General features: G+C 32.7%; 1 protein-coding gene across 2 annotated transcripts in view; it reads left to right on the top strand.

Annotated features, from left to right (window-relative positions):
• LOC102805619 (nicotinamide/nicotinic acid mononucleotide adenylyltransferase 1-like) overlaps window positions 1-13,306 on the top strand; it is a 77,213-nt gene that overhangs the window by 38,660 nt on the left and 25,247 nt on the right. Inside the window, exon 4 of one of the 2 annotated variants that reach the window (XM_085504137.1) lies at window positions 3,093-3,200. In XM_085504137.1, the coding sequence (XP_085360263.1) occupies window positions 3,093-3,200 (108 nt within the window). Of the gene's footprint in view, window positions 1-2,966; window positions 3,201-13,306 lie in introns of both variants that reach the window. The other variant, XM_085504136.1, reaches the window with a different exon arrangement.

Here is a 13,306-nt window from a genome sequence, read left to right as displayed (position 1 = left end):
TTAAATTACAGGAGTGCATATATGGTCAAAATAGGTCATATTTTAATGATTCAGTATACTGTCTTTTGAGGTTTGTGTGAAGATCGAAATCTGTACTTTGCACCAGCAGACGCATTTCATGCAATAAGCATCATGCGCCCCCTTCTTGTGCCATCATTCTGGGCCATCAATCATCACTTTTACAGAATTATTTTTATCAAACTATCGTATACATTCTGCGCCATCGTTAAGCAATGCAACGTTGTTTTATAGGATGCAACCTAGGTCAACTGTTACGTAGTTGTAACGCTTTCTATTGAGGTAATACCGGCCACGTTTGTTTAGGTTATCATTTCTTATCATATCTAGTAAATGTTGCGGAGATGAGATACGCTGAGAGATATCATGTATACGACACCGGCTCAAAATGCAGCGATATACCCTTCCTGAAAATACTGTATAACATGTCTTTTTCGCCTGCATGTCTTTTTAGCGAATTCAGCAAGAGAAGTGATTTGCTAATTCTGGATGTCGCTAATGACTTTATTATAAATTCTAAATGACCAAGGCTTGGGGATTTGTATACAGTAATCCAGAATCTAAAAATCTGGGGCGCTTCCTAATTACACTTGGCAGTTTTTCTTTGTTTTTATGGAGGTGATAACTGCCCATTTGTTTTGGCATGTGACAGAAAAGTATTGTTAAAACAGGAAATCAACAATGACAAGAGAGATTTGCTTAATCAACATTTCAATATTACATCATTTAACCACAATTCATTAAAATTGCATGTCACTTTTTTCAACATGTTTTACAGTATATCGAAAACCTTGCACAAAATCCGGAACAGCAAGAAATATTGTTTCAAAGTTGCTCATTATATATTGGAAAACTATTTGAGGTATATACTAAGACATTCAGTTACTTGTAACTTACACAGCTGCAAAGGTCAAAATGTCCTGAACGCATCTCCTGTTGTTTTAAAAATGCCCAGATCTATTTTACGAAGAAATACGCAATTCCCGAACTGTTTTTATTAGCTAACAATATTGTAGTTTTATGTTCAATTTGGTTATTGTCGTGAGATTATTATTTGCATTGAAAATTATGTTTTCTAATTTATTTAATAGTGACAATTAATAAATGACAATACAATGTTTATTCACTACCACTCATAATGCTGATATTTGCATTTCTTTTGTTTGAGTGACTTGAATAATAAACAGAAATGGTTAAGACAAAGTGTGACAGTGATATCAGACTTTTTTTCTTAATGGCTATTCGATAAACAACTATTGTACATTGTATCTCTGGGAATTATTTGTTCTTTCTGTATAAATGAAACATGTTGCTCAAATTATTGTAGTTGTTACTCGAATCATAATATTTTCTAAAAAAAAAAAACGTTAGCGTGTGTTAGTTGGGCAAATCAGTGTTCAAATATTATTATTCTGAAATTTTCGAACTATCTGAAAACCATCTGAGACTGGAAATGGCTGCATCAACTTGTTTTGTTTTTTTCCTATATTTTACATTCAACTCGCCAAAAATCAGTGAAAATAAATTCCTTACAAAACACCCAAAAAGTTTTTTTAGGGAAAATTAATTCCAGCTAAAATAAAGTATTTCATAGTATTGTTTTCATAATTGTTTTCATAATCCATATTTGGGTGTTTTTTACCATCCCGTGTAAGTGTGCCACAACACTATTTTACACTTAGTGGTTAGTCTGTATTCCTGTTTGTTTCACAGATTATTTATTTGCGTATCAGTATGTCTGACTCAATGTCACGCTACCTCTTTTAATCTGCCAATTTTACCAAATTTTAGTTAGCCAATTCCTTTAATTTGTTTCCATTAGCTTTGTACTTTTTGATGTCCCTACAAATGTTATAACAGTATTTCACATGAAATCATCCTGATTGCATTGATAAATTTTATTGACGTTTTCTAGGAGCATAATTGTGTAATTTGTTTATTTTTCTGAAATAGTAATATTTTATATTTGAGCGTGTCACAGAGCGTAGATACACCTATTAAAAAACAAAGCAAAAACACAACACATTTTTAAAATGCTGAACCCAGAATGGGCGCAGTATGAATTTTCTCTATGCAGAATGATGGCTCAACTAGGGAGCACACAATGCTTATTTTGGGAAATGCACCAGCGCATTCAGTAGGTGCAAAGTAACGATTTCTACCCTCACACATACATGTGTGCTTTTATTGGAGATGCCCCACTAGTAGAGCAAATATGATGTCTATTTTTACAAAAATTAAAACTGTAAAGACTAGTGGCATGTTAATAGCCAATTATGACGCAGACACCGGTTTAATGAAAGAATATTTTTATTGCCAAAAGGGGGGCTCACCGAATCTTGCCTAAGCTTACACAAAAAGGAACCATAACTAACAGAGAAATGTGAACTTAGGGTAAGCCTCCTAAAAACGTATCATAATAGTAAAAAGCATAAACGAAGTTATAACCATCATCAGTAATGATGCCAAAAATGATTTAAGTTGATTAACCTATGTGTGAATACTAATGAAGGCATGCACAGATTAAGAATTATGCTGTCATGAATTACTTAGCAAGACTGTAACATTGAAATGCTTCTGTGTTTTGTCTGATTGTACAGAGAATATGAAAGACAAAAATGTCTTGAATTGTGTATTTATTTCATCTACTAACAATGTTTGTTTATTTATTTGTAATTAGTAATTGTTGAACCTTTGACCTCAATGTGCCTTATCTGTGACCACCTACATCAAACATGTATATTTATTGTAATGGCTAAACTTCTCCTACTATAAGGTTCTAAAACTTCTGACTTTGCATTTAAAAAATGTTGATCCATATTTCTTCCCTTTTCTCCACCCTTCTTTCATTCTTTATCTCCTGCCTTCATTTGTTTTGCTTCGTTTGCTGTTCTTTGGTTTGATTTTCATCATTGTTGACTTGCCCCTCTTGTATGTTGTCTCATCAGACCATTATGTGTCCATGGCACACTGTCAGAATTCACGTTGCACTGTCAATCTTTATGTTAATGAGTGCTTTCAAGCTCTTTCACCGTTTAATTTGTGCACCTCCCCTGTTCTTGATGGCGAAAAAGCCAGCAGACCTAAAAGAAGAAAACTCCACCTTGATGTTGATGTTCAGCAGAATGAAGTCGCTGAAAATGCCATTGAACATACACCGAGTTCTAGCCGTAGGACTCCTGGTAGGTCAAGTAATTTTTCACTGAAATATCAATAAAAATAAACACTTAATGTTGTGTGTGAACATGCACATACTGCTTCTGACAGCTTAAGTTTTGCATCCTTGGTTATTTGTTAATTACTTTTAGCATGTTTTGAAAAGAAAGCTATAACACAATTTGCATGTACAATATTGTGATGCATATTAGAAACAAATAATCATAATTTATAAGAAATATTTTGTTATTATTATTTTAGCCAACAATTGTCAAAGTAAATTGAATGCCACTTCTAGATTAAAAAAAAAAGTTTCTGATTCACTACTTCAGTAAAAAATTGTACAGATAGCAAAGTATACATACATGTATCATACTGTATTGTTTCCATATCTCATTCTAATCAAATTCACCATACCATTTGAGATGGTGGAAAAACTTACTATTTCTAATGACAGGAAATGGGAATATGTCATGGGAATTTCAATTTTTCTGTTAAATCCTTTTGAATTTCCAATAATGTTCCTATGATTCAAATGCCTTCATCGTATCAATACTAAAATGCACAAATTTGATCATGTAGACTTTGCTCTTAGTACGCTAGAATGTTATTTATTTTGACTGTAGTGCATGTCAAATTTTTTACTTTATAACATAAACACTAACTAGTTTTGTGTATTAGGTTATCTCTTAATTTAATTTGAAAGCAAAACTTACTTTGTCACAGGCAGCATGATAAGCAGTAATTTTTGTGATTTTCTATCAGCTTTTGGTGAATATCTGAGCTTTTAGTGTCCTCCACAATTTACATGCCTCAAGGGGATATCAAGTGTTGGCCAATCAGTGATGACTAGGTCAAAATAGTGTCAATAGAGTTATTTTTATCTTTTGATATATTTTAATGATTCAGCACTTCATGTGTGACCAGCATGTCCATCATCCTCTCACCCACTGTATTTCAATGTACCTGGTATGTTTAATATCAGACATTACATAGGGAAATGTCTGACATAAAATCACTGGAGCTAATAACTGACTTACTGACTTTTACATCCTTAAGCAGCTTCAGTTATTTTTTGTTGTGCATTCAGTAAAATATAATTGATTTACTTTGTTCTCATTTAATTGATAATTATTAAATTGATAATTATTAAACTAATCACAGTTTGTATTTTTACCTTGCTCGTACCATCAAAGATGGAATGGATAGGTATATTAAGAAAAAATTTTGTGTCCGGCGTTGTTGTCGTCATCGTTGTCGTCATCATTAATAATTGTTATTGTGTGCACAATAACTTTACTAATTCATCAAACTTGGTCACATTATTCATCAGTATAAAGTCTTCCCTGAGTTTGAACAACAGATATAAGAAATATTTTGTTATTATTATTTTAGCCAACAATTGTCAAAGTAAATTGAATGCCACTTCTAGATTAAAAAAAAAAAGTTTCTGATTCACTACTTCAGTAAAAAATTGTACAGATAGCAAAGTATACATACATGTATATGAAAATATCATGCAAAAATTGAGAAAATCTGATAAAATATTTTGACTGTTTCTACTTGACTGATCACTGGTGATAGGCATCAAAGGTCACTGATCTCAGTGGAAATATGCATTGTTGTATGTGTTCAATGAAGCAAATCCTTTATCTTGTAATAATATCCTTGGTAATGTATCTCCCATACTATACTGGGTTTCAAAACCAACTCATGGAGAGATTGCACAGTCTAATACACATTTGCCAACCTACCAATAAAATTTTTACAGAAACAAGATGTCAGAAAATCAATATAAGCACTCCTATGAACTGGGTGCCAAACTTTGATCAAGATCTGAAGCTAATAGAAAATCTGTTTAGTTCAAAGTTATCTAATCAAAAACAATACATAAAAAATACATAAAAAGCAAAACGTTGCATCCACATTTTGAAAAGAAAATTGTAATAAAATGTATGTATTCTGTATTTGACAAACAGTTCATTCGACAAATGAAAATTCACAGGAATTTGTTTCCGCTATTAGAACAGAATGATAGAGCTTTTATAATACTAATTTAAAAACGCACTTCAAAAACAAAGATTGCAGTGTTTGAAAATGTAGATTCTCAGAAGGCAACAGTACTGTTGACTTCTCGCCACTTCTCTCCAACTAACTATTTAAGTTGATTTGCATACAAAGCAGAGCTTGCAACATGATAGCTATTAATAGAAGGTGTTTTTTTGTTATACTTTTCATATAATACAGTAGTCACACAATGAATATAATAAGGCAGTTCATATTTGTCACAGTGAATCATTAATTTTTGACATACATCTGTACAAAATATTCGGACAAAAGCCAGCTAAGATTTTTTGTTATCTTGCATGTTTTATGAATCTATTCACGTCTAAATGCAGCACTTTTTTTTCTGTGATTAGGTATTTGTTTTTATACTAAAATATCTGAATTACTTTGAATAAAACTGGAAATTATGTCCCTTAAAATAACAAATTACCATGTTGAAAAGTGCCATATTCTCGTAACATTTAAGGTATCACCGTGTTGAAAGGTGCCATATTCTCGTATCATTTAAGGTATCACCGTGTTGAAAGGTGCCATATTCTCGTATCATTTAAGGTATCACCGTGTTGAAAGGTGCTATATGCTCGTAACATTTAAGGTATCACCGTGTTGAAAGATGCCATATTCTCGTAACATTTAAGGTATCACTGTGTTGAAAAGTGCCATATTCTTGTAACATTTAAGATATCACCATGTTTGAAAAGTGCCATATTCTCGTAACATTTAAGGTATCATCGTTTTGAAAAGTGCCATATTCTCGTAACATTTAAGGTATCGTGTTGAAAAGTGCCATATTCTCGTAACATTTAAGGTATCACCATGTTTGAAAGGTGCCATATTCTCGTAACATTTAAGGTATCATCGTGTTGAAAAGTGCCATATTCTCGTAACATTTAAGGTATCACCATGTTTGAAAGGTGCCATATCCTCGTAACATTTAAGGTATCACCATGTTTGAAAAGTGCCATATTCTCGTAAAATTTAAGGTATCATCATGTTGAAAGGTGTCATATTCTTGTATCATTTAAGGTATCATCATATTTGAAAAGTGCCATATTCTCGTAACATTTAAGGTATCATCATGTTGAAAGGTGATATAGTCTTGTAACATTTAAGGTATCACCATGTTGAAAAGTGCCATATTCTTGTAACATTTAAGATATCACCATGTTTGAAAAGTGCCATATTCTCGTAACATTTAAGGTATCGTGTTGAAAAGTGCCATATTCTCGTAACATTTAAGGTATCATCATGTTTGAAAAGTGCCATATTCTCGTAACATTTAAGGTATCATCATGTTTGAAAAGTGCCATACATGTATTCTCGTAACATTTAAGGTATCATCATGTTGAAAGGTGCCATATTCTTGTAACATTTAAGGTATCATCATGTTGAAAGGTGCTATATTCTTGTAACATTTAAGGTATCATCGTGTTGAAAGATGCCAAGATTCCGTGAATGACTTGAACGACACATCATTGATTGGATAATCACTTTGACCTATGTCATAATTCTGTGCATAAGATCCCAGCTCACTGTTGCGTTAATTTGGTTTTCTGATCATGTTGAACTTGCATCATCTTTTTTTTTTTCTTTCTAAATTACATCACATATCGATTGCATCATTACCCAAAACATGTAAAAGCAACACAAGTTACCCGGTATTGATAGCCATGTAGCTGTCATGATAACTGAATTTGTAGTCTCTTTGATACTGAAGGGTACTGCCATATAGTATAAGGTTATTACGAAGATACCTCAAAGTATGCACTAAGACAGTACAGCGGCAGTATCGATTGACGCGCAGCATACTTTGAGATATCTTCGTAATAACCTTATTATTATACATCTTTTCCTACCAAGGATACATCATGGGAATGCAGAAATCTAAAAAGTTTAGAACAGAATCAGCGAACTTCTTTGTATGGAGTCTGGTCAAACCCTGGTGGCAGCCATGTTTGTTTTTATTATTGGAGGACGCTTACGCCTGTAATCATTCCATATTTGGAATTCGCATTTCTTAATATGGGTAGTATGAAAATACCCCGTAAAACACCGCAAAATTACGGCACGCTGTAACTTATGGCATTACGTTGACAGATGTATAATAATAACATTTATTGATACAACTGTGTTTATACTTGTTTATTTGCATCAGAAACTCTGTTATTACAGGAAATGATATGAAACTGAAAAGAAAATCTGTTATACATGTATGAAAACAGTAATATATTTGAATTGAAACTCATGTACAGTTGGGACCTATGTGGTTATTTGGCCAGTCTGTTTGCTTGAATTTGCATGGATATTGAGTGAAAATTCAACAACATATTAAATGTTCTATCGCTTAGTGTTTATTGACTCACACAATGCGAAGCACACAATGCGAGTCTTTGCAGTTACCCTGTCTGGGTGTGTATGTGTGTCCGACTGTTCCACTGCTATCTCAAGAACCATACATCGTTTTTTGATGAAATGCCAATGTGCAGATTTGATTAGGTTTTGGTAGAAATGCATATTAATTACCTAATTTGCATGATAATTAGCTCATTTTTAGCTGTTATATGACTGTTCCACTGATTTCTACAGAACCACTCATTGAATTTTGATGAAAATTGGTACATAGATGCTCTGAACTTCTGCGCAGATTTATTAGTTTTTAGTACGTGCATATTAATTACCTAATTTGCATGATACATTATGTACTTAGCTAATTTTTAGCTCTTCCATGACTGTTCCACTGATATCTAAAACCACTCATTGGATTTTGATGAAACTTGGTTCATAGATGCTCTGAACTAATGCTAGATTTTGATTAGTTTTAGGTGAAAATCTGTGCATATTAATTACCTAATAATGATTAGTTAATTTTCGGCTTTTCCTCTGATATCTCAACTACTAATCATCGCATTTCAATGAAACTTTGTACCTAGATGTCATAGGACACTGCACAGACCTAGTAGTTTTTAGGGTAATATCAGTACATATTAATTACCTAATTTGCATAATAAATTAATTTTCAGCTTTTGATATTTCAAGTAGTAAGCATTACATTTCGATGAAACATGGTACATACTAATCACCTAATTTGCATATTAATTAGTTAATTTTTGTATTTTCACGTATATCTCTGGTACATTATCTACAAATCATCACATTTCAATGAAACCTTGTACATAGATGCTCTAGGACAGTTTTGGGTTAAAATCTGTTCATATTAATTCCCTAATTAGCATAATAATTCATAATTGTTTGGTTCTGATCACATTTGAATAAAACTTGGTACATAGATGGTCTGTTACATTGCGCATACCTTATTAGTTTTACAATCAGTTCATTTTAATTTTCTGTTTTGCATAATTAGTTTTCAATTTTTCCATCAATATCTCAAGTACAAGTAATTTTGAATTAATTTTTACTGTGTCTCTAATACTCTCGGCACATGAGAGTTGTTTCTAAGCTTTCTTTGATTTTTGAATAGACAACAACAAAAAATGGCCAACCTGAAACAAATATTAGTACCACCTAAGCCAGCATACTTCTAACTGTGTTGTGCTAAGGTCGAAATAATTATAGTTCATTTGATTAACAAATCATAGATTGCATTTGCTATATGAATGTGTGAAGTTTACTTTGAGTCATAATTGACTTGTATTCAAGGCTTTTCCAAGATACAATTTTGTTTCCTAAAAGGTCAATTTAAAGCTGGTTTTACTGCAGTATATTTTTATAGAATCACAGCTGAAGCTGGTTTTACTGCTGTATAATCTTATTAAATCACAGCTGAAGCTGGTTTTACTGCAGTATAATTTTATAGAATCACAGCTGAAGCTGATTTTACTGCAGTATAATTTTGTAGAATCACAGCTGATGCTGGTTTTACTGCAGTATATTCTCTAAGAATCACAGCTGATGCTGGTTTCACTGCAGTATATTCTCTTAGAATCACAGCTGATGCTGGTTTCACTGCAGTATATAGAATCGTCATATCATATTTTACTGTAGTGGATGGTGCCACGTAATATATCAAATTTTCTGTAATATATTTTGAACATCAAGTCACACTCCAAACAGCAGCCCATAACAAATCCTGTATTAGCTCTGTTGTATTTTTTCCAAGTTCAGTCATAAACACTTTGAACAATAAACAGGCCAAATGATGAGAAATGGTGTTGTTATTTACGATAGCCATAATCTCAGTGTTACCAAACAATATTTCAATTCAATTAGGCGAAAAATAAACAATATATGACTTATATTATGTCTATGTTTTTCAATATTTATATCAATAATTATTATATAATATGCCAGATATTGAATTTGATAATTTGATTTTGCTGGCACCAAGATGTCGTATTGTAAGACTAATAAAATTCGGATGCTTATAAAAATAATAGCCAAACCCTGGAATTTTGTCATTTTGTAAATCCCAGAACATAAAGAAGTACATATAGCTGTATTATAATGGGCATTGAATAAACTCTTATAATGTTTTAACATGAGGTCTCACTAAGGTGTTTTCTTGCGACTCCCAAGTGATGTAATTTTATGAATATTAAACATGGCATGAACATGACCAAAACTGACACAAATCCACATGTTTTAAAAGGTTTAAAGTGTAGTATATCCCTAAAATTTTAGAAGTGTAAATATATGAATATGAAAAAGCAAGTTCAGAAACAAGAACAGCAACTTGTAGATTGACGTCCACGTGTTCACATGTATGTTGTACAAGTCAGGACTGATCACGTTCAAACATCTTAGGAGATGTATGCAAGTCAATTTCTCCCTTGATTTGATTCAATACTTGGTGCAGACTAAACTAATATGCTCTGCTATAAAAAAAACAAATTTACTCATTTATAAGGACATTTATTTTGTATTTCATCCTGTTTTCAGTTTACACTTTACAGATGCAATAAATAATCTACTATATCACAGTGTATGCAACACTGCTAGAAAACCCCATACACATCTTTCATGTTTTCACTGGCAAGCTGTAATGACCACTTGACTATAGTCTTCAAATGCCTAACTGCATACCAATATTCTTTTATACCACAACCAACACTCTCCTATAATCACTACTAATACATGTAGGTATTCCGACAGATAATAATAACATTTACCACAGACAGACACTATAAATTAATGTGATCATAGCATTTTGTTGCCAGCCTGTATGATCAGTAAATAGCGACATCTCATAGCATTTTTTACAAACATTCAAAGTATTGTTTTGTAAATTACTGCACATACAAGTGTGCAGCTTTTATAAATTAGGCTGTGGGCTAATAGCATGCAGATAGCTAGTAAACACGACTGATCTTATGACCTGTACATATGCTTAATATTATTCTATAATTTCCCACTCAATTTGATTCATTTTGTATGACTAGCATTGTATCTTAGCATTTTATGTGTAAGAAATTTGTGCAGGGATTAAAAATGCAAACTAATTCATGTGAAACTGTTCAAGACAAGTTCATATTATTGTTACTCTATTGAAATGATTCAAAGAGTGATTAGTGTTTGTCAGGTTTGTCATAAGTGACAATTTAATGTCATTCTTAATAAAGGCACTTCCATTTTGTTCCTTCACTTTAATAACAAAAAATGCCGCCTTATAGAATTATAATTTGACGTCAGTTTAAAATGAATTAACCTTTTAACTGCTACTATGTGTCACAACACATATATTGTATATTTCTAAGCATTCGGCTCCAAACTACATGTAATAACAAATAGTATGAATAACGTACCAACATTAAATATGCAGTTTTATACATGTCACTGATTGTGGGCCTTTGAAGGGGATCTGATCTGATTTAGAGTAAAAATGTCTGGAAATTGGTCAACAATTTTAGTATTCACTGATATCATTAGCTCAGTAACCAATCAAGCCATAAAAATCATTAATTTTTGGCAGAAAAATGTCATAAAAGAACCATAGTCTGAGAATTGAAGGTTTACTTTCAATATACATTTTTAGCAAAATTGTCTGGAAGGAGTGTCTTTTTTTGCATTTTGTCTGTCTAGAAAGGACGCAACCCTATACAGCTTCTAATACAAGTAAACCCTCCCCTCCAACCTCCACCACCCACCCTCAACTCCCCTCTCTAGTTGTAAACCAAGCAACATTTGTTTACATTGAAAATTTAATGTTCTTCTTTTCCTCATAGTTACATTTTAGTCTTTAATTGGTCATCAGAGAAATTACCTACAAATCTTATATATTCTGATCACTCAGCTTCTCAGTATAACACACATCTCATATACCTTATTTGGGCCTTTACTGAGCTCAACATGTCTTAAGTCAGTATGACGTTGGCATAGGAAATAATTAGACATGGGAATTGGGTAAAAATGTTACATGTATTTTCTTGAAAGTCATTCATTAGTATAATAAATAATTTTTACATGGTGTTATGCATAAATTAGCTTTCGCTCTTTAAATTATTTAAATGTAATTTTTTTTTAGTTATTTTAAAAATTTATTATTGTATGTGCAGTTATATAGACTTATTGGTTTCTTTATAATTTTGTGAAAAATCGTGTGTAATTGTTAACTTTCCTTCAAAACTACTTCATTTTTCTCCATTTTGTCATGCAGTCATTAAAAAACTCTGATTAGTACATGAATTGCAGTCATCAATTTTCTAAAATGATGGAATTGTTTTTTTGATAAATATTTTTAGTGATTTATTGAATAGGATACTTTCTCACCAAGCAGTGGAATGTAAATGCTGTCACATGTTTACTTGAAAATTGTGATGACATTTAAAGTGCCTGTGAAATGGCTGCTATTTTCACGCCTAAAATTGTCCATTGATACATAAATATTATTAATTTTTATGTTTCTAAGCATAAATTATATTTTTAAGTCAAAAAATGCGTTTTAAACTCAGTCTACGGCAACTTTATTTTTGTGTATTTTAAAATGAAGCTCCTCTTTAACTTCTCATTTGCATACAGAAATTCCCCTTATGACGTCAGAAGGGGAAGTTGCTTGCACTGCCGATACGTGTAAATAAGGCGAATTTCTTGTGCCGTTTTCTCATCTTTGACTAAATTGCCACTTATGTACTTGTTCGTCAAGGAAAAATGGACCATAATGAACACATACATGTAGTATCAAGTGTGTTGCATGGGGTTGAGTCAGATGCGAAATATGTCTGGTCTGGTGTAGCTGGTCACAGTGGTCGTCACCGTCACCGGCGCACGTTTGTACACTGTCGCTGGACTCCGGCACTTCTAAACATTAAATTATAGTGATCAATAAAATAGAGAAATAATTAAAAAAAGCGACAAATCACAGTTACTAAATAAATGACAGCCGCGTGGAAATAAATTTGTTGTAATGGGTGAACGCGTCGGGTCATGACGGGGACAAGTGCGTGAATGGCGGCATTTAATTGGATAACAACAATAATTGAGAACGGCTCACATACAGACAAATTCAGAGTCGATTTAGCGTGATTTTCATAATTATGACATCATATTAAAAAAAATACTTATTGGAAACACATTGATAGCCCAAGCCTGGATTCTTATTCCATAAATTATTACGCAGATCAAGCTGCAAGTAAAGGCAACAAAGGTGTGAATTCGACATTCAACACCAATCACCGAACAATTCTGACACTTTTAGACTGCGAAAATGAAAACAGCCTGAGGGCTGTGTAATTTCCTGTTTGTCCAACGCTTCGTTTTCGTTTCATTATCAAAATTACTGCTACCTTTTACCTCAGACTGTATTACTAGACTAAGCTTTTACATAACATGGGTGGTCTCTATAAAGCGATAATCAGGATTGCAAAAAAAGTCAAATCATTTGAAACACTTACCCGACGTCTCTCTCCCTTCTGGAATCCGCCTCAATGATCATGGGCTGGCCCGGAATCTATTTTTTTTTAAACGTTTTGTATTGTGCCTGGTTTAAGTTGTCAGCATTTCTCGTTGAAACCTACATGTAGTTGTTTTGTCATGGACAAGGACAGTTTTTCGAAAAAAAGAATCTGAGGTGAAGTGGACACTACATATGACGCTATAAGGAGGAAGTCCACCC

Source organism: Saccoglossus kowalevskii, chromosome 10 (assembly GCF_978046115.1).
Source record: "Saccoglossus kowalevskii chromosome 10, keSacKowa6.1, whole genome shotgun sequence".
Lineage (NCBI taxonomy): Eukaryota > Metazoa > Hemichordata > Enteropneusta > Harrimaniidae > Saccoglossus > Saccoglossus kowalevskii.
Note: the sequence above shows the minus strand (reverse complement) of the source record. Positions and strands in the feature narration are given on the sequence as shown.